Source organism: Gopherus flavomarginatus, unplaced genomic scaffold (genome assembly GCF_025201925.1).
Source record: "Gopherus flavomarginatus isolate rGopFla2 unplaced genomic scaffold, rGopFla2.mat.asm mat_scaffold_39_arrow_ctg1, whole genome shotgun sequence".
NCBI classification, from domain to species: domain Eukaryota; kingdom Metazoa; phylum Chordata; order Testudines; family Testudinidae; genus Gopherus; species Gopherus flavomarginatus.
Window position 1 is genome coordinate 1799093 of NW_026115076.1, and position 27166 is coordinate 1826258.

The 27166-nt window shown below is 49.8% G+C and overlaps 1 protein-coding gene, 1 long non-coding RNA gene and 1 other non-coding gene across 6 annotated transcripts in view; 2 read left to right on the forward strand and 1 right to left on the reverse strand.

Moving 5' to 3' along the window:
* Positions 1-6276: 6276 nt before the first annotated feature.
* LOC127042400 (zinc finger protein 862-like) overlaps positions 6277-27166 on the forward strand; it is a 751328-nt gene continuing 730438 nt past the window's right edge. Inside the window, exons 1-2 of the mRNA XM_050935866.1 lie at positions 6277-6340; positions 8615-8741. Of these exons, the coding sequence (XP_050791823.1) occupies positions 6317-6340; positions 8615-8741 (151 nt within the window). The 5' untranslated portion in view covers positions 6277-6316. The remainder of the gene's footprint in view (positions 6341-8614; positions 8742-27166) is intronic.
* The window catches only part of LOC127042403 (uncharacterized), a 1287231-nt gene continuing 1272151 nt past the window's right edge, over positions 12087-27166 (reverse strand). For all 4 annotated transcript variants that reach the window (XR_007771928.1, XR_007771929.1, XR_007771930.1 and 1 more), the window contains one exon: positions 12087-12673. This is a non-coding gene — a long non-coding RNA (uncharacterized LOC127042403). The remainder of the gene's footprint in view (positions 12674-27166) is intronic.
* Positions 22783-22855, forward strand: TRNAV-AAC (transfer RNA valine (anticodon AAC)). Its single transcript has one exon. It is a non-coding gene; the product is annotated as a tRNA-Val (tRNA).

The window sequence follows — 27166 nt, forward strand, 5'->3', positions numbered from 1 at the left end:
ACTGCGCATGCCCAGTAACAGCCGCTGAAGCCGCTGCCCTTCCCCCTGCCCGGACCAGCCGTAACGTTCCGCCGGGCGCTGGGGGCGGGGCTGGAGCGGGGCGGGGGAGTAACAGGGAGCGTGGGAGGGGCGGGCGCAGAGCAGGAAATTGATGGGCGGGGGGGGGTCAGGCAGCTGGAGGCAGGGTTCGTGGGGGGCTAAAGGGCACAATCCGGGCTGGGGGGAGGAGCAGGAGTTGAGCTCAGGGGGAGGCGCTGGCAGAGCCCCCCCCTTTGGTGTGAGGGCGGAGGTGTCGAGGGGGGAGGAGAAGCCGGAGTGGCCGGGGGGGGAGGTCACTGGGGTGGGGGTGTAGATCTGTCTCTGTGCAGCCAGGACATTCCCGGGGTGGGAGGGAGGTGAGTTAACTGGATCCTGTCCCTGTTTTTGCCACTTCCTCCCACACACACATTCTCTCAAGATTTCCCCTTTTCTCTCTCATTATCACACGTGGCTATAAAATCCAGGGAGATTCTCCTCCCCCCCCCAATGATCAGCTCTCTAATTGCCTCTGATTTTCCCTTTTCTCTCCATACTTCTCAAATGTCAATTTAAAATCTCTCCGATGGGGGGTGGATTTTCCCACCCATTTTATCTGCAGCGATTTGTCCTTGTTTGGGTGGGAAATTATTGCCCTGGGTCATTCCCCAGAACATGGCTCCCACTGGAGTGGGATGGGATGAGGTTCCCGTTCTCTGCCAGGGCAGGGAAGGGAAGGGAGGAGCACATCCCCCATGGAGACTGCCCAGACCCCATTTCCCAATTCCCCTGCGGCCCCCTTCCATTGTCCAGGGAGCCTTCCAGCTCCCCCCCCGCCCTTAAATCAGCTCCTCAAAGGGCTCTGAGCTGCTCACGTGAATGGTTGCCCCGTGGCCGGGGGGGGACCATCACATTCTGTTTATGTATTGGACAGTCATATAAAATCCAGTCCAACAGTCCCCCTTTTCCACTAGTTATTTAATAGCAACATCAAATCCCCTCCGATCTTGGTGGTTTTCTCTCATGTTATCAAATGTTGTTTGTGACAGGGTTCTCTCTGCGTGTGTCAAAGACTGATATAAAATACCCCAAACATTTGCCCCACTTCTCTCTAGTTGTTTTATTTCTAATTGAATATGATGGGTTGTTTCCCAATGTGCTAAGATGCAGCCGCCTCTGGGGTGGATCCATGGTGGCCATTATTTGCTAGTGACAGCCCGTGGATCTTTCTTGCCCTCCAGGCCTTCCATTCTCCTGTTAAAGAAGCACTCCCCAGGCTCCCTCTGCCTGTGTGACTGGCCAGCAGGAGGTGGTGTTAACTTTCTAGCCACTTCTCACACTCTGTGAGGTAACACTTGCAGGGGCAGGGAAGGTGTCTGTGTGGGGAGATTGCAGCTGAAGGGGCATTGTGGTAGGGGGAGGCCTCTGGGTGGCTGGGCAGGGGGTACCCTAGTCAGGTTGGTGGGTTGTGGAGGTTTGGGGTTTTCGGGGGTGGTGGTTCTGATGTGCCCATCCCTGAGGCTATGGGTCCTGGAGGTGGGTATCGCTGGGGGCCTGGTGGCTGCAGAACAGTGGGGGTGGGTGTCTCTTGGGGAGGCGGGACAGAGGGTTAGAGGGAGCCTGGTTCTGTGCCAGGGGCTCTGTCTGTGCTTCCCCCGCTGGTTCCTGGTTTTGTTGCCATGCCCAGTGCACAGAGCTGGGGGAGGGGATCCCTGGCACTAGGTGAGGGCATGCCAGGGAAGCAGAGTGATGGGTCGCACTGTAAAGCATCAGGGGGTCACACTGGGCAGAGGAGGGGGTCCCAGGCAAATGTCAGGGTAGATCGTTCTGGAGGGTGGGGAAGTTCCTAGGCAGGCAGTGAGGGACTGAGTTCCCAGTGGGGGGGGGTCCCTTGAGGGGGTCCCTGGCTGCTGGGGGCTCTTGGTGGGGGGAACCCTTTGGGATTCCCAACCTGGCAATCATGGTGTGGTGGGGGTTCTCTGGCCGGTGGGGCTTTGAGGGGTATCTGGGGTCCCTGGCCAGGGACTCTGGGGGCTGCGTCCCAGGGAATATCTGATGGGATCCTGGCTGGGGGGTGTCTGGGGCCCCTGGCTGGGGGGTCTGGGCTCTGGGTACTAGGGGGTGTCTGGGGGCTGCTGCTAACCATGATCCTTCTCTCTGGTCAACTTGTACCAGAGTCCTGGCTCCTAGTCACCAGGTCACCAAGTCCATTCCCCAGTCACGTGCCCTGTCACTGTGATAACTTTCTGTCCACTTAGCAAACACTGTTAGTGTGAATTCACAGAATTTACTTTTCTCCTCTTTTGAAAACTGCAGGAACTTTCGGTTCCGTTTGGAAAATTTTTGCCCCCAGTCCTTGTCCTAGATCTGCGGGGGTGAGGGAGGTGGGAAGGGAGTCAGCACTGCCACACGATGGTCTTTTCCACAGCGTTCTGAACTCATTCTTTCTGAAATCCGGTGTCATTGAGACCGTTGTTAATCCAGAGTCACTGTATGGAAAGACAAGGAGTGATTCCAGATGGACAGTGGGTCAAATGAGATCAGCCATTCTCCCTGTGAGGAGGGGCTCCCATTAGCTGCTCTCCCCAGAGAGCTAAAGGAGGGAAGCTGCTCATACACTCCGTCCCTCTCTGCTCAGGATATTGGGGTTCAGCTTCCTGGGTCAGATGCTGCAGCCTCCATTGTGATCTGGGAGACCAGGCTTGGCAGCTGCTGCTCCCCCAGTGGGGCTCTGTGCTGGGAAGTGACCTTAATTAAAGCTTCTTCTCTGCCCGGCCCAGGGGATGACTTTCTGCAGCTGGTCCTAGCCCCCTAGGGCAGTCCTGGGCCCTGTTACTACTAAATTCTGAGCCAGAGTCTCCAGGTAACTGAAAGACCTCAGGGAATGTCCTAGGGTCTGGCAAGAAAGTGACTCTGCACAAACAACACCACCTCATTTCTCCTCCCATTAGCGGTTGCCAGGAGGAAATCCAGCCATGGGAGAGCAAAGCCCCCAGGAATGGGACTGTCCCAGCCAGAGGGGCAGGGAGAGAGGACAGGGGAAGGAGAGACTGAAAGGGGCAGTGGGAGAAATGAATGTGGGGGAGAGATTTCCAGCTCTCTAGTCCACCCAGACACATGTATTGCTGCATCCTGGGGCAGAACCACTTTCCAGTGAACAAAACAAGGATCAGACAGAGCAAAAGCCAGTTCCTGACTCCATATTCCCCCTGCTGGGGTGTGGCTGCCGTGGGGTCAGTGTCTGAGGGAATCCCCCACAGTGACTCCTTTGGTTCTGCTCTTTTCTAGCCTTGTGTTCAGAGAAGGGGTGAGGGGAGAGAGAAGGGAGGTTAAAAATGTGTCTGTGGACTTAGCCTGGCAGGAGGGGCCAGGTCTAAATTGTAATAAACAGATTGAGCATTTCCCAGCATGACAGAATCTAGGGTGTCTGTCTGCAGGGAAAGGGCCTGGGGGAATTGTGATGTGAAATTAACTAAAACCGGTTCTGAAACGCCCACAACTGCCCTTCTCCCCCAGACAGGCTGCAGAATGTTTTGCTCCAGCTCATCCCAGCCTGGCGTGGGACAGGGAAGAGAAATGGCTGCAGTGGAGTCAGTCCAGGTAGAGATTATCGGGGGGTTGCTGGTGGGTTCCTGCTGGAGGAAAGGGAGAGCAAATACACCAGAGGTGGGAAGGTTTGCAGAGTCTGGTTTGGAGGTTGGAGCGGGGCAGGAAATTCACAGCGTGGGGAAAGGAGGAGGCCAGGGTGTGGCAGACCTGCTGGGAGTTATTTACTAAGTGGCCTAGATTCTAGGAACAGACCCAGGAGGTTTGGAGGTGGAAATGCCCTAATTTGTGAAGAGAGAAAATAACCCACCTACATGGAGCTAGTCAAACTGACCAGACTCCTAGTGCTGGAGCCTGACCTCATTAACCATCAGCTGCTGTGAGATATAAAGGGGACACCCATGAGTCAGGCTTATTGGAGCTGCCTCTCCCTTCATATCCCACTCCTCACAATGAGGAGGGTGTTGGGCATCCTACCAGCGAGCTCTCCCTGGACCCTGCTAGGGGCTCCATCTCCTGTATCAGTCAGTGGCTAGTAGGGGGGTGATGGATATGCTGGGAGAGATAAGGGGCTCTCTCTTCATCCCCTCACCCTGGAATTTGCTGGATACTCTGAGCCAGGTCGAGGTGGGACTCTCCTGACTATGATCCACCCAGAGCTTCCATTTGATTCACTCTTCTCTGCCACAAATAGTGGGGCTGTGAGTGGGGCAGCAAGTCCTTAGTGTTGGACTCTTACTCTTTCAGGGGCTGGTGACCTTCAAGGAGATGGCTATGTATTTCACCAGGGAAGAGTGGGCTCTGCTGGACCCCACTCAGAGAGCCCTCTACTGGGATGTCATGCAGGAGAACTATGAGACTGTGACCTCGCTGGGTAAGGGTTCCTGTCCCTTCTGTTCTTGGAAGGGGAAATGAAGAGTGAAGGTTCACGCCACCCCCACAATGCCATCTGTACCCTGTCCTGTTTCAGCATCACCCCAATAGGCCAGTGACACACATAATACCAGAGACCCTCCTCTGCTGCAGAACACTTTGGGAACAGAGCACAGGAGCCGTATTGCACAGTGTCAAATATCTCCTGTTTGCTCAAGTGAAACTGGGGGTTAGGTCTGGCATAACTGTCCCATACCCCTAATCATTTTTCTTGCCCTTTTCTGAACCTTTTCCAATTCCAATATATCTATTTTTGAGACTGGGGTGACATGTGCATGCAGTATTCAAGATGTGGGTGTATCATGGATTTATTTGCTGTTTTTACAAATATGATCTATGAGATATTCTGTCATATCTATCACTTTCTTAATTATTTCCTACATTGTTCACTTTTTTTCACTGCTGCTGCACATTGAGTGGATGTTTTCAGAGAACTATCCACAGTGACTCCAAGATCACTCTCTTGAGTGGAAACAACTAATTTAGACCCCATCATTTTGTATGTATAGTTGGGATTGTGTTTTCCAATGGGCTGCACTATGTGCTATCCTGTCATCTAGTACTGCTAAGATCCTGGATTCAGTAATATCCCTGCCCTTCCTGTTCCCTTTCTCCACCGAACCCCGCCAGCCCATGCTTCCTGTTCCCAGCTTCCCCAGGATTCTCGCACTGTCTCTGAACCTCTCTGTCAGCAAGAAGCAGTGCCAGGGACACTTGCCCTCTGTCTGGAGTCTTCGATTTCTGGGACATGGATTTACTTTCTCTGTGTTGTAAGAGGCTCTGTCATAATGAGTGTCTGTGATGTTACCCAGAGTACAATCTGGACTGTTAAATAGCTGTACCTCAGTCCTCCAGCATGGGGTGCCTTTTCCACTGTTTTCCCGCGAGAACAGCCCCTCTTGGCCAATTAACACACAGTCTCCAGCATGTAACTCACTCCCAGCTACACAGTATTGAGTGCTGCTAGACAGCCACTCATGAATTACACCTCAGGAGAAAACCAGCAAATTCTCAAGTGCCCAACTTTCCCCCAGAAATGTGCATCTTGCACTGTCCAGCACGCTACTGAACGACCCAAGCTCATATGAAGTCTGTCATTTCATCAGCGGAAAATGACATGCACCAGCTTGTTATCCCAAACAGAGTTTCCAACACACTTCAATCCACACATACTGGTTAGATGAACAATAAACCAAGATTGTTAACTACCAAAAACTAAAACTAGGCCCAGTCCATGAAAGGGGCACTCCCAGGAGAGACTGTATAAAGGCTGGAACATGAAACACCTTTGTAAACCTGAGACAGCTGCCTTGGGGACAATGACAGGGAGAATCCCCCAAAGTGACTCCTTTGTTTCTGCTCTTCTCTGGCCTCCGATTGTTCCTTCCAACGTGGAGTACTTTGCACTTGTCTCTACTGAATTTGATCCTATTTACTTCAGATCATTTCTCCCGTTTGTCCAGATCATTTTGAATTTTAATCCAATCCTCCAAAGCACTTACAACCCCTCCCAGCTTGGTGTTGTCCGCAAACTTGATACGTGTAAGAGAGAGACTGTTACTGGGAGGGTTTCCCCATGTGTCAGAGGGTTACACCCTGGTGGGAGGGGGCTAGGCCTGTACTGGAATAAGGTCACTCTGTGCTTCACAGTGTGCTAGAACCTAGAATGTGCATTAGCAGGGGAAAAGCTGGGGGGAATCGGCTTGTGGAATGGACAAAAGCCTAGTCTGAATTCTCACACCTTGCCCTTTTCACCCCGGCAGGCCAGAGAATAACATCCATGTTTCGCTGCAGATCATCTCGTCCTCCCAGGGGCAAGGAAATGGCTGCAATGGAGCTGGCTCAGGTAAGAGATTATCAGGGTGGCGGGCTCTGCTTGGAGGTTGAGGAGCAGTAAATGCATAAGAGGGTGGGAATTGCTAGAGGTGGTGGGAAGCAGGAAATATCTCGGGTGGAGAAAGGGAGGGGACAGCATGTGACAAACCTGCTGAGACTTGTGTAGTGTAGGGCGTGATGGGTTGTCACCCCCAGGAGGCAGTTTGTGGAGCTTCTGGGAACTGCTGTGTCCTCTAACCCTCACGCTGGGCTGGCCCTTCTCACACTGCTTTGCTGGAGATTTCGCCAGCCTCTCCAGGGCCTGTTATCACCCAACACAACAGCAGGTGGCGCCATGCAGCCAACTAAGCTACCTGAGTGCGTTACCTAAGCCACTCAAGGACAGATAGAAGACAAGAGCCAATTTCCCACTCCCCAACCTTGCACACTTGCTGTAGTATAAATCCAGAATGATACCATCTTATAGTGCACAGGGATCTCTATAATACAAGCTCATTAATGTAGTTCCCCTTCCCCTCGATATGGGACAGATGTGCACAACAAGCTGAGATTTTCCCCAGACACTTCACTCAAAATACGCTGGTTAAGATAAAGCATCAAACAAGTTTATTAACTGCAGAAAGATAGATTAAGTGATTATAAGTGATAACAAACAGATCAAAGCAGATTATTTAGCAAATAACCAAAACTCAGACTAAGCCTAACATACTAGATGGATAGAATTTGAATTAGCAATTTCTCACCCTGACTGATGGTACAAGCAGTCCCCCAAGTTTCCATACACAAGCTAGAAATCTCTTGATCCTGGGAGCAGCACTTCCCCCACATCCGTTTTTGTTTCTCAGGTGTTTCCAGAAGTTCTCTTGTGTGGAGAATGAGGCCAAGAGATGATGTCACACCCCACCTTATGTAGCTTTTCCATATGGTGGGAACCTTTTGTTCCAAACTCAGTTCCTAGTCCAGTTTGTGGAAAAATACAGGTACTAAAATGGAGTTTAGTGTCATGTGGTCTGGTCACAGGCCCTGCTGAGTCATAGTAGCCATGACTCATAGGCTGGCTGAAACATTCACAGGAAGGCTAAGCTCTTCCACAGTCCATTGTCTTTGTTGAGCCATCAGCACTGTCTGGCTTCTTCATTGTTGTACCTGAAAGGCTCATTGTGGGTGTTACCCAGAGTAAGCACATTTGAAATACAGATACAGAGTCAATATCCATAACTTCAGATACGAACATGATATGTGCACACAAATAGGATAATCATATTCAGCAAATCAGAACTTTTCCAGTGACACCACACATGATGCATCTTCTACAAAATAGATCATAATTATGTCCTAATCATATTATAATCATACCACTATGATGAATATGGGGGTGTAGTGTCAGATAGGTCCTAATTTCAAGGCACAGGAGTTGGGAATGGAACTTCCCCTCTTTGTGGAACAGGAAATAACCCTCCAGCCAGGGCTGGGACAACTTCCCAGACTCTCAGCGATGGAGCCTGAATCTACTGACATTTCATTAATTACCACCAACCCCAATCTTTGTGGCAACTGTAAACTTTATCAGTGATGATTTTGTACTCTCTTCTAAGTCATGGATAAGAATGTTAAATAGCACAGGGCCAAGAACCAATCCCTGCAGGAACCTGCTAGAAAGAAATCCACTCGATCATGGTTCCCCATTTACTATCAGAGTTTTTAATCTATTTAATGTATGCCGTGTTTATTTTGTATCATTCTAGTTTTTTTTAGTAAAAATATTGTGCTAATCAAGTCATGTCCCTTACGGAAGTTTAGGTATATTACATCAATACTATTAGCTGCAACCAAACTTTTGATCTCATCCAATAAGGATATCCCGTTAGTTTGATAGGCTCTATTTTCTCTAAACCTTTGTTAATGGGCACTACAATTCTGACCTTCTAACTTCTATTCTTTATGATTGACTTCCCCTTTCTTCCATATATTTTATTTGGAGAGTGCTTGGATTCCTACCAGGGAGCCACTATCAGGGTCCAGAGACAGCCCCATCTCCTATATTAAGCTCTGGCTAGTAGCTATGTGATAAATGTGAAGACCCTGCTTCTGTCTGTCAGATGGGAGACACAAAGGTTCTCTCTTTCTACCCTCTGATGCCTCCTGGCTGCTGTAAGCAAGGTGGGGTGGGACTCTGTTAACATGTGCCTCCCGGAGCTTCCATTTCCCTGGTGCTGCTGTTCCGTGAATAGTGGGGTTGTGAGTGGGTCAGCAGGTACTGAGTATTGGACTCCTGCTCTTTCAGGGGCCGGTGACCTTCGAGGAGGTGGCTGTGTATTTCTCCAGGGAAGAGGGGACTCTGCTGGACCCCACTCAGAGAGCCCTCTACAGAGATGTCATGCAGGGGAACTATGAGACGATGGTCTTGCTGGGTAAGGATTCCTGTCCCTTCTGTTCTTGGAAGGGGAAATGAAGAGTGAAGGTTCATGCCACCCCCACAATGCCATCTGTACCCTGTCCTGTTTCAGCATCACCCCAATAGGCCAGTAACATACATACTACTAGAGACCCTCCTCTGCTGCAGAACACTTTGGGAACAGAGCACAGGAGCAGCATCACACAATGTCAAATATCTCCTCTTTACTCAAGTAAAACTGGGGTTAGGTCCAGCATAATGAACAGAAGCTTCCTACCCCCAGCCTTCTCTCAAACCCTGAGCCTTCTCTACCCAAACCAGAATGTGCTTGGGGTGTAACAAGCAGGCGGCTGGAGTCAGAGCTGCCAGTCCAGGGTTACTTATCATACAGACACTCAGTGCGTCCTTGAACGCTGGCTGGGAGTATCCAGACAGGGGAGCTCCAGCAGCAGAACACTGAATCTCACCCAGGATTACAGATGACACAACTCCTCGCCGATCTGGATTGCACCCCAGCATGTGAAAATGGCCTAGGTTGGTAGTGACATTTCTTGAGACATGGAGAGTCTTGCTCCCATATCACCAGGTGTAATAAAAATAACAGGAAAGGCCAAATATGGAAAACTGATTGTTCAGCTTGCTTTTGACCTGCATCATATTTTGCAATATATTCCAAATAAGGAAATTAACGTGCAACGTATGTGTCATTGTTTGTGGTTTTAAGCTGTAAAAGGCTTGTGTGATTTTTAGCTCAGGAACAGTATTCCAATAGCTGTCGCCCCCTGCGTGCTTGTAACCAAGAAAAGAGCCTCAGGCTGAGCTGATTCAAATATTAATCCTGTGGTCGTTTTCCACAACAGCCTCAATAGGTCCCTGTGATGGAATGTAAGGCTACATCTAGACTACCCACCGTATCGGCGGGTTAAAATCGATTGCTCGGGGATCGATATATGGCGTCTCATCTAGACGCCATATATCGATCCCCGAGCGCGCTTATATCGATTCCGGAACAACACCAACCCCAACGGAGTTGCTGATTTGACAGGGGGAGCCGCGGACATCGATCCCGCGCGGTGAGGATGGGTGAGTAATCCGATCTTAGATATTCGACTTCAGTTACGTTATTCACGTAGCTGAATTTGCGTATCTAAGATCGATTTCCCCCCGTAGTGTAGACCAGCCCTTAATGTCTTCACACCTTCCCCCTGCAGGAGAATGGCTGTTTGACCAGCTGTTTGCCTTGCTGTCTCTGAGGAACTGGTCTGTGGGTGTTCCCCAGAACTGTAACTTTTTCAGTAATATCATACTGTAAAATCTCACAATTTTACATACAGTGTTACTACACATTTTAACAGGAGGATAATATTCAGTAGGTTATGTGTTTTCTAATGATACCTCACAAGCCATACTGGGTACAAAATTGATCATAATTTTCTAGAAGAGTGAACACAGGGGTACAGATTGACACAGTGTCTGTGTGTGTGTTCCCAGCAGATATGTGGGTATTTCAATCCCTCATAAGCACAATGTTTGGCATCTTCAAGGACCTGGGGAACTGGTCCTGGGAATTCACTAGTTTAGCAAGTGTGAGACTGCATGAAATTGTGAGACACTTTGGTATTAATAATAAAATAATGTAATCTGATAAAATTGCAATGAATCATGCTAGGTATGCCATGTAAAGTGTCAGTGAAAATGTTATGATTTGCCAAGTATGATAATTTTGTTTCTATGTTTCTATCACCTTTGTATTGTGAGTTACAGATATGTAAGGTATATCTGTATTTCCAGACTTGTGCAGTTTTTCTGGGTGACACCCCCAGACATATTGGCATCAACATTGCCTAGCATGTTTGATGGCCCATTGAGGGTCATCAGCTGTACAATGAACCTATGGACCAAGGGGACACACCTATTGAGTCAGCAAGACATGCCGGGGTTTGCCTGTGTAATGAAACCTCCAAAGCTTTTCCATGCCATGTGCTGTGAAGCTTGTGTTTGGGACACAGGAAGTACAAGCCACATGGCAAAAGGAATATAAAGCGCAGCTGCATCATCTCCATCTTGTCTTCAATCCCCCTTCCTACCTCTGGAGCAACTTCTCTACAAACTGAACCCTGGAACAAAGGACTGAATGACCCATCCAAGCTGTGGATGCGTTCCAGACAGACTTTCAAGCCAGCAACTCACCAATACTGCTAAGAACCTGATATATCCATTTTGGAATGTATCTGACTGCTTTTCCATTTAAATTCTTTCTGTCTTTCTTTCTTTTAAACCTTTAGTTTAGATGCTAAAGAATTGTCTGGAAGGATGGAATTTAACTTCATTCTTTCATTTGTTCTTTCTTCTAAACATTTAGTTTAATTGCTAAAGGATTGGCTGGCAGCATGGTATTTTGGATGAGATCCAAACCTGGGTAATGTGGCTAACCTTCTACCCACCCACTTCCTGGATCCAATTAGGATCACTCTCCTGCTGCCCTCTGGCCATGCTGTATCACAGTGAGCAGAGTTTTTAAATAACCTCTCACTGTACGGGACCTAGTTGCTGATTAGGAGTCAGAGAACTGTCATGCAATAAAGGGGGCCGTGTGATTTCTTTTTTCAGAGTCTCGTTAACCAGTGTGTGGGATCAGAAGCACAGTTTGTGACTGGTCAGTGAGTTTAACTTCAGTGTTAACCACCAGTATGGGGAGCATCTGCTCTCCCTTTTTCAGCCTGCTCTGACCTTGGCATTTTCAGTGAGGACTGCCCCAGGCACACTAGGTCACACTAAGCACTGAAGATAAATTAACAGAATGTTTTTGATGATCAAGTTGTATGAAATCAACTGAACTCCTTTGTTTTCTTTCATCTGAGCGGAGTTTCTGGTTTTCCAACGTGATATGATCTCCCAGCTGGAACAAGGGGAAGAGCCATGGGTCCCAGAGCTCCAGGGTTCAGAGGAAAGAGAGATCCTGAGATCTCCCCGCACAGATGAGGAAACATTAAACCAACTCAGAATCTGTAAGTGCCTGAAGGAAACATCTAGGATGCCCTACAAAGCTCTTGGGAAGTCTCTCAGTTCATTATTGTCCATAGCAGGGGTCGCATCCGCAGGGTAAATATAGCTCAAGGCTTCCTATAGATGCTAGCAGACACCGGGCAGTAGCTTTCTCCCTTCCCCCTGTGAAGTTGGATGGGATGTGAAGGCTGAATTGATCCCCTCCTCTCTCCTGTTGGGGGGAGCTGAGTTCCTGATTTTTATTTGTCCTCTCTCCAGCACTTGTTTTGGTTTGGCCTTCCCCTTTCCATCCCTGTTTGAGGTTTCTGTCTCTATCACAGCAGGTGATGCAATGACGTGTGAGGTTCAGCACAGACCAGAAAAAGAGCAGGGAAACCAGCCAGGGGAGAAAATGGATAAATTTATTTCCTGTCAGGGAACTCAGAAGGGCCTTAAGGAAACCAGAATACAGCAGGAAATCTGCAGGGAAAAGCAAAAAAAATACATGTGCTGAGTGTGGGAAAAACTTCACTTACAGATCAGGCCTTTCTCAACATCAGAGAATCCACACAGGGGAGAGGCCCTGTGAATGCAATGAGTGCGGGAAAACTTTCAGTCGCAGCTCGCACCTTATTGGGCATCAGAGAATCCACACAGGGAAGAGATCCTATCATAGAATCCTAGATTATAATGGTTGGAAAGGACCTCAAGAGATCATCTAGTCCAACCCCCTGCTCAAAGCAGGACCAATTCCCAAATGGTTCCCTCAAGGATTGAACTTACAACCCTGGGTTTAGTAGGCCAATGCTCAAACCACTGAGCTATCCTCTCCCTCCTGAATGCAGTGAGTGCGGGAAAACTTTCAGTCGCAGCTCACACCTTATTCGGCATCAGAGAATCCACACACAGGAGGGGTCCTATGAATGCAGTGAGTGCGGGAAAACCTTCAATCGCAGCTCTCACCTTATTCAGCATCAGAGAATCCACACGAGCAAGAAGCCCCGCGAATGCCGTCAGCAGGCCTGCACAACTCGTAAAGTGGTGATGTAGAGAAATCTCTGTATTAACTATCTCTATAAATCTTTATAACGTTGCATTGTGTTATTTTGTATTAAGTATCTTTATCTTTATGACATTGCATCCGGCATGATGTTATTTTGTAATTCATATGACTTGGCATTGTGCCTCTCTATTTTCATACAACTTTGTATTAGATCCCTATATAGAGAATTGGTAGAAAACTTTGTATCAAATGTTATAGCCCCTAAGGATAGTATAGTTAAAGTAAAAGAAAACATGTGCCTTTTTGCTAGAAGTAGAATAAGATCTTCCCCCGCACTCTGTAATCAATTGCTCTATTGACTGAATGAGGTGTGAATGAGTGAGGCTTGGAAGACACCCACCTCCAGACAGCTACAACAGTTGAAGAGGGAATGGGAGCCAGAGCAAAGGACAATACAACTTGTCAAGTGGGCCCAATAAAGAAGAGCAGACATATTGATGGCCTCAGGGATTAGAAGCAAGCACCTTCTTTAGAAAACACCCTCTTTGAGCAGCATTGGGACAACACCCAGAGAAAAGCAGCACAAAGACCAACGGGACGCAGACCCAGATTTTGAATCTGGTCTAGATTTGCATAAGAGGGAAGCTGCTATAAATGCGAGGTGTCTTGCAGAAGGACCCCGGATCTCGTCTTGTCACCATCGGACCATCGATTTGGATCGGTAGAAGTCCGGCTCCACCCCTCCCCCATCTAACTCACCTGGCCAGTGCAGTTAAGGGGAGCAACTAGTTGGTAACAACAGCAAGACGGAGTGTGTTTATGTCTGTGTGTGTGCGTGAATGCATGACTGTGATATATATCTCATGTGCATATCATAGAGTATTAATTGATACCTGTATTACTAATAAATGTGGCATTTTGCCTTAATCCCCCTGAAAAGTTCCTGTACAGTACTTTGAGTAAAACAGCGAGGGCCACAATACTCCAAAGAAAACAGCTGAGGACCGAAACCCCCCGGCCCTGCGGAAACACCCCCCACTCAGGACCTCCCAGCCTGGCGGAAACACCCCGCCCAGCCCTGCAGAAACAAACCCTCCTTCCCCAGCGCCGCCCCACCAAAACAGCTGTGGGTCAAAAAGGAAGGTTGGTGGTGGGGAGGTGTTACTTGATGTTAAATCAACCAGGGACTCCCAGCCAAAGAGGTGGCTGGGAGCCCTCAGGGTCAAATTAAAGGGCCTGGGGCTCTGACGACTGGGGGAACCCGGAGCTTTTCAGGGCTGGGGCAGGGATTTAAAGGTCCCAGAGCTCCTGCTGCTGAGGGGAGCCTGAGCCCTTGAAATCCCAGCCTCACTCCATCCCCTGGAGCTGCCGCCAGGATTCAAAGGGCTCTGTGCTGCCTGCAGCCACAGGGATCCCTGAGCCCTTTAAATCTCAGCTGCTGCCGGGATTCAAAGGGCTCTGGGCTGCCCGTGGCGGTGGGGAGCCCTGAGACCTTTAAACCTCAGCTGCGGCCGGGAATCTCTGCGAGCAGCCCAGAGCCCTTTGAATCCCGGCCGTGGCTGGCAGGCCGGCTTTAGGAAGTGCGGGGCCCCGCAGGGATGACTGGGGAAAAAAAAAGCCTTTCAGTTCTTAACAACCGGTTCCCTATAAAAAGTTCTGCCACAGTATGTATTTTTTGTACCAGTAGGGTTACCATACGTCCGTATTTTCCTCCCAGATGGCGATTTAAGAACCAAAAAGCCTGACATGTCCGGGAAAGTACAGATGTATGTTAACCCTACCTAAAAGTTCTTTTTTAAAAAGATGGGTCTGAACTAGAAATGAGCTCTGCCACTCCCTTAGGGTGTGCTAGGGTGCACATGTGTGGGTCCCAGCTGCTCCCTGCCCATCTCATTGAAGCAGGTGTGCAGGGTTACTTCCCTCGGAACTGCAGGGCACCAGTGAACATGGGGCTGGCTGGAGGTGGGGGAGGGGGAGGATGCGAGAGGTAGGGTCTGGCTGCAGGCTGGGCAAGGGGTGTGGGGCAGGCTGGAGACAAGAGGTGTGGGGTGGGCTGGCTGGCTTCAGGCAGGGCCACAGGGAGGGTGCTGCATGGGTTGGCAGGGCTGGAGACAAAGGAGTGCGGGACTGGCTGGCTTCAGGCAGCGGGGTGTGGCAGGGGTTGGCTGGAGACGGGTTGGTGCAGGGCTGAAGGCAAGGCAGGGGGTACGGGGTTGGCTGGAGACAGGGCAGGGGGTGCAGGGCTGGTGCGGGCAGGGCAGGCAGTGTGGCAGGGGCTGGCTGGAGACAGGGAAGGGGGTGCAGGGCTGGCTGGAGACAGGGGTTGGTGCAGGGCTGAAGGCAAGGCAGGGGGTGTGGGGCTGGCTGGAGATGGGCAGGCTGCAGGCAGGAACTGGTGCAAGCAGGGCAGGAGGTGCGGGGCTGGTGCGGGCAGGGGGTGCAGCAGGGGCTGGCTGGGGATGGGCTGGCTGCAGGCAGGGCAGGGGGTGCAGGTACAGGGGGTACAGCCCATCCTCTATGGTGAGTGCCTCCTTCTCCTCCTCCTCCTCCCCCCTCTCCCACTAGGGTAGCAGCAGCAGCCTGGGGCTTGGGGGCTATTTCAAGGGCCCGGGGCGCCCCTGCTTCCACTGCCCCAGCTCTGTAAATAGCCGCGGGAACCCTGGGGAAGCGGCGGGGCTCCAGTGGCTATTTAAAGGGCCGGGGGAGGTAGAAGCAATGGGAGTCCTGGACTTTTTAAATAGCCCCCAGAGCCCCGCAGCCATACCCCAGGGCTCCAGCAGCAGGGCTCTAGTGGCAATTTAAAGGGCCTGGGCTTCCAGCCCCTGCTGGGAGCCCCAGGCCTTTTAAATTGCCCCCTGGGGAAACTGGGCCACCCTGGTACAGCGCACTGGCTTTTGCTGGTACTGGGGCTTGGGTGCGGGGTCCTCTTAGGAGCGAGGCCGATTCAAGGGAATTGGTTAAATTGGCCTAAAGCCGGCCCTGGTGGCTGGGATTTAAAGAGCTCTGAGCTCCCCGCCCGCCTGCCCAGAGCCCTATAAATCCTGGCCGCGGCTGAGATTTAAAGAGCTCTGGGCTCCCTGCGGCTGCGGGCAGCTCAGAACCTTTTGAATCCCGGCCGCGGCTGAACTTTAAAGGGGTTTGGATTCCCCGCGGCTACGGGCAGCCCAGAGCCCTTTGATTCCCGGCTGCGGGACGCACAGTGAGACTTCACGGGCCGCACGTTGCCCGTGGGCCGTATGTTGTGCAGGCCTGGCATGGAGGGGCAAAATAGGTAAGAAATTTCCGTGGCCTGTCACTAGCAAATAGTAGCCACCATGGATCCTGCCAGAGGTGGCTACATCTTAGCACTGTGGGAAGCAACCCTTCACAGAGACCATTTGTCTTGTGGTTTGGGATACTTCTCAAGACATGCTGCACTCAGAGTGACCCCCTCATCCTGTGCCAGCTGGAGAAAAGAAAAGGGGCCAGCCAACTCTCCCACTACCAGCTGCGAACCACTGATCCCCAAACAGGGGGAGGCCTCTGGCTTTGATGTGTATTAAATATCAGGCTGGTCTCTTTCTTTGGCAAATATCTAACAGAGCTAAAAGAGGGAAACAAATGATCCTCAAAGGAGAGGGGAAAGACAATCACTGGGAAATTTAATCCCCTGCAACATCCAGAATGGAGAGCGACTCAGGGCAACAGGTTCCCCCGAAGGAAGAAGTTTTTGGGATTTAGAAACATAAGGAACAGCACAAAACTTGAGAGGATTGTTAATTGACATTTGATAATGACACAGAGGGAAAACCTGAGCTTTCAGATCAGTGTTCAGAAATGAAAGACAAAGGGTGGAAATCAGAGATTTTGGATCCATTTTGCAAATTATAGAGAGGAAAGTGGAAAATCAGAGGGATTTTATATCAGTTGTTGATAGGAGGTAAAATCTGAGTGTTTCACATGAATACTTGATAAATGAATAAAGAGGAAATGGGCAACATTTGCAAACATTTTGTGTTCAATAATCTGAGAAAAGGTGTAAATCTGAGATTTTCTTATTATTTTATAATTAGAGACAGGAAAATCTCAGGGCATATTCAATTAGAAATAGACAACTAGAGAGAAGTGGGGCAAATGTTTAGGTTATTTTATTTGAATCTTTGAGATTTGCAAAGAAATTGTGTCACAAACTGCATATTTGATAACATGAGAGGAAAACACCAAGATCTGAGGGGAGAGAGTCACTTTCCTGTCAGGGCCCAGTGCTCCCTCCCCCTCCCCCTCCGGGGTCTCTCACTCACTGGGGGCTCCAGGCGGGGCTGGTGCGGTCAGAGCCTGGGGCTGCCTAGGGGGCAGGTCCCAGCTGGAGAAAGCCCCCCCCCCCGGCCAGGATAGGAATGTGCTACTGGTAGCAGCCTGGGGCTGGACCCTCTCTATGGGGGACACTTGCTCCCCCCTCCCCTTCCTGGCCCTTCCCACGCCCTGTTGCCAGCAGAGAGTGGCCCCCCCAGCCCAGCCCAGAGGTGTCCCTGTCTCAGGCCCCCCCCAGCCTCTGCCCAGTTCAGAAATCACTCGAAGGGAACCATTTCCCACCTACACAAGGACAAATCACTGCAGGTGAAAATGGGGGGAAACACCCCAAACCTGAGATCTGAACTGGCCATTGGCAAAGGGGAGAGAAAATGGGGCACAATGGGGGGAGGGGAACAGGGAACTTCTCAGGGGTTTGAGGGAAGGGGGTGTCAGCCTGGATGTTGCTTGTTGCTCTCTAGGGAGAAAGGGGGCAGGACAGGAGAGGAGGGGGGTCTCCACGGAGGGGGCAGTGGTAATTCCGAGGGGATCTCAGCCCTCCCTTTTTCTCCCCGCTCCTCAGGGGTCACCTGCTCTTCTCCCCTCGCCCCCCGGCCATGTCCCGGCTGCACAGACATTTTCCATCCATCCCTTTCCCAGGTCTCCCCCCTCCGCAGCCCCCCGCCCGACCCCACGCAGGGGCTGCTAGGTGTAATGCATGTTCAGTAGGGATTTCTCCCCTACTAATGCTGGGGTGTCCTTCTCCTATAGGTTAGTCTACTAATGATCTCATCTTGGTGCCATGTGTGTCAGTTCATTGCCATGGCACTCGTGTGCTTAGACATCTGAGGATGCTCTATAGAAAAGCTCCTTGAGTGAGGGTGATCCACAGGGAGTAGCTCAAAGCTCCAAAGTGCCTGGCCGGGGCAGGACATTGGCACAGCAAGGGCGGGGTGTGGCAGTGACATCACAAAGGCCTTTTGCAGGACCTCACACTATTGGTCAAAGACTATTGGTGAGCAGGTGGTGACCTCACAGAGAGATCCTGACATCAGTCAGGGGCCAGGGGCTAGGGAAACCTCAGAGACCCCTGTGGCTTTGCTTCAGCAAGTCTCCTTCTCCAGGTCTCTGTCTGAGGACTGAGAGAGTATTCGGGTTCACTGGACGTGAGCGCCAGGAGAAACCTCTTTCCAGTTTTCTCCTTCCCTTGTAGTGATTTTACTAGAAAACAGCCGTCCCTCTTTAGAAGGTAAGAGCCTCCTGGAGGTGTGAAACCTGTTCAGTCTGATCCATCTGGTGAGAGTTGAATTCTAGGCATGGAAAACATGAGCTTAAGGAGGCAGAATTTTATTCCGCACCTGGGATTTTGTCCCTTAGAATCATGGGGACATTAGGGTTTGTCCTTTGTGTTTCACCTTTTCCTCCATCCACCTGTCCCTCCCTCCTTTCTCTTCATCTCTTCTTTTGTCCTTTCTCCTGTTCCCCTCCCAACACCAGGACGAGTGTGTGCGTGTGTGTTGCGGGGGAGTGCTCTGCAGCTCTCACTGTGGGAGTTCCACCCAAAAATGTGAGGCTGAAATAGTGCTCAGGCAGTCAGGGCTGGATTAACCTTTTGTTGGCCCTGGCACCAAACATATTTGTGGGCCCCAGTATAGTCACTGTGGGCTCCGAGTGTGGGCCTGGTGGGGCAGTGCCATTGGTGCCTTCGTATACCCGGTACTGAACCTCAGAGACATTTTTCATTTTGATCACACACCTCTCCATGACTATATGCATTGCCATACACAGCTCCCTCAGCCCGCGGGTTTTCTTATTGAGCTGTACACCCATGTGGGTTTACCAGTGTCCACAGTGAGCAGAACTTTCATAGTGACCAAGGAAACTCCCCACAGATTTATCTCTTTCCTCATTCAGACCTTCTCTAGCCATGTCTCCAGTACCCCCCCATGTCACCAGTCACTGCATGTGGTCCTAGTCTCAGCTCAAAGTCCTAAAGCCAGCAGACACCTGATCAGTTCTGACAGATCCCTCCCTCAGCCCCCATCCTGCCATGTGAGCAAGCCACCGGCAAACACCATTTCCCCAAAGTGAGGACTTAGCCCTTGGGAATCTGAAGACACCAGCGTCTCTCCCTCTGCTCCCATCTACGTGCTAGTCTGCTACCTGGTCACCACCACCTCTCCCCATACTTGTTTCCTTTCTACTTTGGACATGCTCCCAACCAGCTGGAAGCTCCCTCTGCAAGCCTGACCTGCTCCCGCCTTCCCTGCTCCCCCGACATTCCTTTCCTACTGGTGACCTCTGTTCCTTGAGGTTAACTCCAGTGTCTTTAGGTGCTCTAGCTTAATGGCCCCAGGAGTCATAGAGCCACTTGTAGTTTCTCTAGCTACAGCCATGGGGCAACTGCCAGAGGCCAGCCTTAGACAGCTGCAGCTACTAGCCGCAGGAGCGGAGGCAATGCCAAGGCTGAGCATGCTTGAACCTTGCAAGGGCAGCACTAGGGACTCTAAATCCTCAGCACTGGCCCTAGGCAGCTGCAGGCTCTGGAGTTAGGCACTTTCCTCCTCTAGGTTCCTGCATGGTTACAGAACTGCAGTAAAGTGGAACAATTATCAGCTTCTGTGATTGGAAGATGTCTGGATCCATCTAATAAGACCGTCCTACATAAATGAGGAAAGTTGAGGTGCCTTTATTATTCTTTTGTTCCATTCTTTGTTTCTATGGGGAATTTGCCAGTGCAATATCACTGTCTTCCTTTTAAACAAACAAAACTAAAAAAAAAAGTGTAATGGCTGTTGAAAATAGCAATTCCAGCCCTCGTTAGCACTGTGAAGACCCCAACGTTTGTTGCTCAATTTTCTCCTACTTTTTCTACAGTAAATGACAGTGGATCAGCATATTTGATTTGGGAGAAATGAAGTAACAGCTGCCCAAATTGAGCTTGAGCACTCCTGATTTTGAGGTGTTCAGATCTGGAAGGCAGGGGCTAGATTCCCTTTATGAATATTAGATACATCTGGAAAGGAAAAGTCAATTTCTATTTTCATGGCTCAGAAGTGGAAATCCTCCTGTCCTGTATCTGAAGCTGTCCAGGTCCAGTAGAGCCTCCCCTTCCTTACTTACCATTTTACCTTCTGGTGGGATCCACATACCTCCCTTGCCCAGCTTCAGATAGAGAGGGGCCCTGTCCAGTTAGTCCACCCAGTTCCATCTTTGGGGGCTGCCAGGCGAGGTCACACCAGCATCCCTAAGCCTGTCTGGGGAAGTCTTCTGAGGGTGCTACCTGGGCCAAAGCCTTCTACTCCTTGGTCACACCTCTTCCCTACTCACAGGTGGCACCCCCTTCTAGCAGCCAGCCAGCCCCCCAGCCCCAGCAAGCTGCAGCACATGGAGTCTCACAGCTTCCCCCCTCCCTTTCCTGTTGATAGCAGCCAAGGGAATGCTGGGAAATGTTCCTTCTCTGCTCTAAGGCAGGGAGCTGGTCAAGGAACTACAGCTCCCAGGGCCCTATGGGGTCTCAGCTCCCCTACTGAATATCCAGGCTGCTCTGAGGCTCCCTTTCTGCAGAGGGGAGGAAGTTACTGTTACAGGTCCCTTCAGAGCTTGGGCCTAGCACTATGGCACCATGTCAAATCCAGTACTGCTCCCAACTCTATCCAGCTCTGCTGCTGGCAGGATCCCTTCCCATTCTTTTTGTTTCCTGTCTCCCCTCCAAGGAGAAACTCTGCATTGTTCCTGTGTGGGGAATTGAACCCAGGCTGTCTGGGTGAAAGCCAAGAATCCTAACCACTAGACCACATGGGACTTCCATAACACGTTTACATGTTCATATTCAATAACACAATTAAACGTAGCCATTCAAAGTAGCCATTTAAAAGAAGCCATTCAAAAAACTTCAAAAACAGACTTCAAAGAGAAATTGCAGAGTTACAACTGATCTGCAAACTTAACACCATTAATTTGAGCTTGAAGAGGGACTGGGGGGTGACTGGCTCACTACAAAAGCAATTTTCCCTCTCTTGGTATTGACACCTCCCTGTCAATTACTTGGAGAGAGCCACATCCACCCTGACTGAATTAGCCTTCAACACTGGTTCTCCCCTTGTATGGTAACTCCCTTTACATCATGTTCCAATATATATTTATGCCTCTATCTGCAATTTTCACTCCATGCATCTGAAGAAGAGGGCTTTTTACCCACGAATGCTTGTGTCCAAATAAATCTGTTAGTTCTTAAGGTGTCACCGGACTCCTCGTTGTTTTTGTGAAATAAAAGCAAAATGCACTCTAAGCTGATCTTAACCCTTTCAATGCCCTTACAAACTTAGATGCTTCTCACCACAGGCCGGCTGGTGGCTTTTCAGCCAGGCTCTCCCCTTTCGTCAGCGCTTCAGTTGCTTGGTGTGGGGGTGTCTGTAGATGTAGGTGGACGAGAGAGACAAAGCATGGCAAATGTCTCTGCTTTTATCATGTCCTTTCTTCCCTCTTGGCTTTGCTCCCCCTTCAGAGTCAGGTGAGCATCACTGCGTCTCTCCAAGCAAGTCTGAGCAATTCCCCTGGGGTGTCCTCTTGCAGGTAAGTGATTGCACTGTAGCTCCCTTGCTGAACAATGGCTGTTGATGGGTTGTTTGACACCCTGTCCGGGTGTTGGTTACTTTCCTTGCTGTTGTCACTGGGGAGCTAATATTTGGCTGACTCCCCCACCTTACAGCATAGTGATAACCACACTGCACAATTCTCATAACTTCATATGCATGAATGGTAAACATCTATGGGTAGAGAAATGACTTTCAGCAGATCATATCCTTTCCCCTGATACCTTACAAGGCATGCTCTGTATATAAGATCACGATTATATGAAAATGAGGAATATGGGGGTTACAGCACACTCCCCCAAAGGTACAGAATGTCACACTGAGATTCTATTTTCATTTGTTATGTAACAGCATTAAAGAGATCCAGTGACTGACCAATGGCATTTTCAAGTGCTAAAATGGCAAGCGCTGTTGGTCTCTCATTGGCCATCAGCGACTGAAGATACGGTTTAATGAGCCAGAGCTTCAAGGCGAGGGTGGCTCTGTCCACTGCCTTCCGTTGCGCTGCTGGGCACCAAGTCCCTGGCGGTCAATATGTGAAGCTGGGAGAAGAGAGTGGGGTGGCAAGCGGTGGTAGAACTTTTGCCACCAGGGTCTAGCTGTCTAACTTCCTCTTCGTACTGCTGGGCCCCCGTTGCCTTCAGGTAACACAGGAACTAAGGCAGGAATAGGGTGAGGAAGCAAGTAAAGCCGAGCAAGGAAGGCAAAAGTTAATCTTATCTTCATGGGCAGCTCGCAATGACGTCCTTTTTCTGTGCCACAGCTGACAACAACATCCCAGACAGAAAAGTAACAGGCCAAAAAGAAACCTAGCAGCTGCTGAAACAGTTCAGCTGGGAGCGTGCTAGACTAACAGGCTCTTCTATCCTCCTTTATGCACGGGCGGGATGTTTTCTGAGAGTGCAGCAGTTCCTTTAACTGCCACGAGTCCCTCATTTCAGGCTATGCAGCAGGAAAAGACAGCATGGGCTTCTGCACCGAGTTGGCCCACCTGACCTTTCATTCTTCTCTTGCTCTTTGTCAGCAAGGAGAAGAAAAAGAAGCTCTCCCTCAAGCTGGAGTCACACGGGCGAGGTAAGGACGACTTCCTGAGTGCTGGCTCCAGTCCTCTGCCCTGCCAGCTGACCTATCGAGGGGCTACCACCACATTCTCTAGATTTGTCCATCAGGTCTGTGCCAGAGTGAGCAACAACCCAGTAGGTGGAGTTTCTGTAGTGTAGTGGTTATCACATTTGCCTAACACGCAAAAGGTCCCTGGTTCAAAACCAGGCAGAAACATGCTGGCTTCCTTTTCCCAGATCCCCTTGTTATTCAGAAAGGGCACTCCTCCTATTGGCCTGTCCCTGGGATAACTCCAACCCCTGCATGACAGAGGATGCTGACAGCAGTGGAGAAAGCACCTTGGTGTCAGGCTGGAGAACCTAGAGTAGTTAGGCCAGTCACCATTTGGAGGCTTGTGGCTTGGCCACCTCTGCTGTTGGAGGTTGGCCTATAGAGGCTCTCACTTCCTGCTGGGCTCCTTTGCGTGACTGGCCAAAGGAGGAAGTGAGGCAGGAATGGGGCAATAGAGGAAAGTTGAGCTGAGGAAGGCAGGGAAGAAGCTGTGCGGCTAAGTGGGGTTAGTAGAGCACCACCCTTCATTCTGCAAAGCCTGGGGAGGTGTGGTTGGCTGCTGGGAGGTAGAATCCTGTGCCTGCCTCTTGGCTTCCCAGGAGTGGCTACTTGCAGCCCAGGAGAAGAAGGGAGGTTCTGGGTGAAAGGAAAACAAGCAAAGCTGAGTCCAAGTGGAGAATGGCGGCTCCTTTATGGCCAACCTGGGGGCATGACTGATGGTTTTAGAGGTGGAGGCTGGGCTGGCTGTGAGCAACTGGGATCCAGGAAACCCCCACCTGCCCTTCTGAGGGCTGAACCCATGGAGGTGCGGTTGGCTGCTGAGAGACAGACCCCTGTGGCTGCCTGTTGGCATCCCAGGGATGGCTACTTGCAGCCCAGGAGAAGCGGGGTTCTGGGGGGAAGGAAAAGCAGCAATGGTGAGGCTGAGTGGGCTCCTTTCTGGCCGAGATGGTGGACTGTGGTGAGTCTGGGAGTTGCCTGTAAGCCATAAGTGGACGTAGTGCAGTGAAAACTGCTGCTCCATTCTGGCCGACCTGGGGGCGCCATGGATGACTTGGGAGTGGGGGCAGGGCGCTGGCTGTGAGCAAATGGGATCCAGGAAGCCCCAGCCTGCCCCTCCAGGGGCCGAGTCTTCTTCTCTCCTGCCATGGGGAGCCCGACCTTAAGCCTGCCCAGCATGTGCAGCAGCTCGAGCATTAAGCCTTCCTGTGTGCATAACTGAACTACGCCCTAGTGTAATAAGGTGTAAAGTTTAGATTGTGAATTTATCTTTAATTTCCATGGTAATTTACTTTGATCTTTTATTCCTACCACTTATAATCCTTAAAACTCCATCTTTCTGTAGTTAATAAATCTGTTTTATGCTCTACTTAAACTGGTGTATTTTGCTTGAAGTTCTTGGGAAATCTCAGCTCCATTACAAGGCTGGTTCATGTACTATTCACAGTGAGGGAGGGGTGGACCCTGTGTAATAAACTCACACTGATCAGGCTTCTGATTAAGGCAAGATGGTATGATCCAGGGGTGCAAGGCTGCAGAGCTGTAGGGGGGGCGACTTTCTATCATTAGTGTTATGAGTGGCTGCAGAAGCATTCATGTAATTCAGTTGGCTGTGTCCCTACCTACGGATGTCTGTGTAAGTGCAATATCTGCCAGAGATTCACAGCTTGTCTCAGCATCACATGTGTGAGAGGGAGCCCAGGTGGTGGGACAAAGGGCTCAGGGGTCCCACTGTTCAGTTGCATCCCATAGATCCCATCACAGACTTTCAACAACCACAGCGGGTGCTCACTGAGACAGAGAGAGAGATGCCAAAATAGTGATATCCAGTGCCAGCAGACATCAAACTATCAGAAATTCTGTGAACAGAGAAGACCCTGCTAGTGGAAAATGGCTTGTGAGGTATCATTAGAAAACGCATAACCTACTGAATATTATCCTCCTGTTAAAATGTGTAGTAACACTGTATGTAAAATTGTGAGATTTTACAGTATGATATTACTGAAAAAGTTACAGTTCTGGGGAACACCCACAGACCAGTTCCTCAGAGACAGCAAGGCAAACAGCTGGTCAAACAGCCATTCTCCTGCAGGGGGAAGGTGTGAAGACATTAAGGGCTGGTCTACACTACGGGGGGAAATCGATCTTAGATACGCAAATTCAGCTACGTGAATAACGTAACTGAAGTCGAATATCTAAGATCGGATTACTCACCCATCCTCACCGCGCGGGATCGATGTCCGCGGCTCCCCCTGTCAAATCAGCAACTCCGTTGGGGTTGGTGTTGTTCCGGAATCGATATAAGCGCGCTCGGGGATCGATATATGGCGTCTAGATGAGACGCCATATATCGATCCCCGAGCAATCGATTTTAACCCGCCGATACGGTGGGTAGTCTAGATGTAGCCTTACATTCCATCACAGGGACCTATTGAGGCTGTTGTGGAAAACGACCACAGGATTAATATTTGAATCAGCTCAGCCTGAGGCTCTTTTCTTGGTTACAAGCACGCAGGGGGCGACAGCTATTGGAATACTGTTCCTGAGCTAAAAATCACACAAGCCTTTTACAGCTTAAAACCACAAACAATGACACATACGTTGCACGTTAATTTCCTTATTTGGAATATATTGCAAAATATGATGCAGGTCAAAAGCAAGCTGAACAATCAGTTTTCCATATTTGGCCTTTCCTGTTATTTTTATTACACCTGGTGATATGGGAGCAAGACTCTCCATGTCTCAAGAAATGTCACTACCAACCTAGGCCATTTTCACATGCTGGGGTGCAATCCAGATCGGCGAGGAGTTGTGTCATCTGTAATCCTGGGTGAGATTCAGTGTTCTGCTGCTGGAGCTCCCCTGTCTGGATACTCCCAGCCAGCGTTCAAGGACGCACTGAGTGTCTGTATGATAAGTAACCCTGGACTGGCAGCTCTGACTCCAGCCGCCTGCTTGTTACACCCCAAGCACATTCTGGTTTGGGTAGAGAAGGCTCAGGGTTTGAGAGAAGGCTGGGGGTAGGAAGCTTCTGTTCATTATGCTGGACCTAACCCCAGTTTTACTAGAGTAAGAGGAGATATTTGACATTGTGTGATGCTGCTCCTGTGCTCTGTTCCCAAAGTGTTCTGCAGCAGAGGAGGGTCTCTAGTAGTATGTATGTTACTGGCCTATTGGGGTGATGCTGAAACAGGACAGGGTACAGATGGCATTGTGGGGGTGGCATGAACCTTCACTCTTCATTTCCCCTTCCAAGAACAGAAGGGACAGGAATCCTTACCCAGCAAGACCATCGTCTCATAGTTCCCCTGCATGACATCTCTGTAGAGGGCTCTCTGAGTGGGGTCCAGCAGAGTCCCCTCTTCCCTGGAGAAATACACAGCCACCTCCTCGAAGGTCACCGGCCCCTGAAAGAGCAGGAGTCCAATACTCAGTACCTGCTGACCCACTCACAACCCCACTATTCACGGAACAGCAGCACCAGGGAAATGGAAGCTCCGGGAGGCACATGTTAACAGAGTCCCACCCCACCTTGCTTACAGCAGCCAGGAGGCATCAGAGGGTAGATAGAGAGAACCTTTGTGTCTCCCATCTGACAGACAGAAGCAGGGTCTTCACATTTATCACATAGCTACTAGCCAGAGCTTAATATAGGAGATGGGGCTGTCTCTGGACCCTGATAGTGGCTCCCTGGTAGGAATCCAAGCACTCTCCAAATAAAATATATGGAAGAAAGGGGAAGTCAATCATAAAGAATAGAAGTTAGAAGGTCAGAATTGTAGTGCCCATTAACAAAGGTTTAGAGAAAATAGAGCCTATCAAACTAACGGGATATCCTTATTGGATGAGATCAAAAGTTTGGTTGCAGCTAATAGTATTGATGTAATATACCTAAACTTCCGTAAGGGACATGACTTGATTAGCACAATATTTTTACTAAAAAAAACTAGAATGATACAAAATAAACACGGCATACATTAAATAGATTAAAAACTCTGATAGTAAATGGGGAACCATGATCGAGTGGATTTCTTTCTAGCAGGTTCCTGCAGGGATTGGTTCTTGGCCCTGTGCTATTTAACATTCTTATCCATGACTTAGAAGAGAGTACAAAATCATCACTGATAAAGTTTACAGTTGCCACAAAGATTGGGGTTGGTGGTAATTAATGAAATGTCAGTAGATTCAGGCTCCATCGCTGAGAGTCTGGGAAGTTGTCCCAGCCCTGGCTGGAGGGTTATTTCCTGTTCCACAAAGAGGGGAAGTTCCATTCCCAACTCCTGTGCCTTGAAATTAGGACCTATCTGACACTACACCCCCATATTCATCATAGTGGTATGATTATAATATGATTAGGACATAATTATGATCTATTTTGTAGAAGATGCATCATGTGTGGTGTCACTGGAAAAGTTCTGATTTGCTGAATATGATTATCCTATTTGTGTGCACATATCATGTTCGTATCTGAAGTTA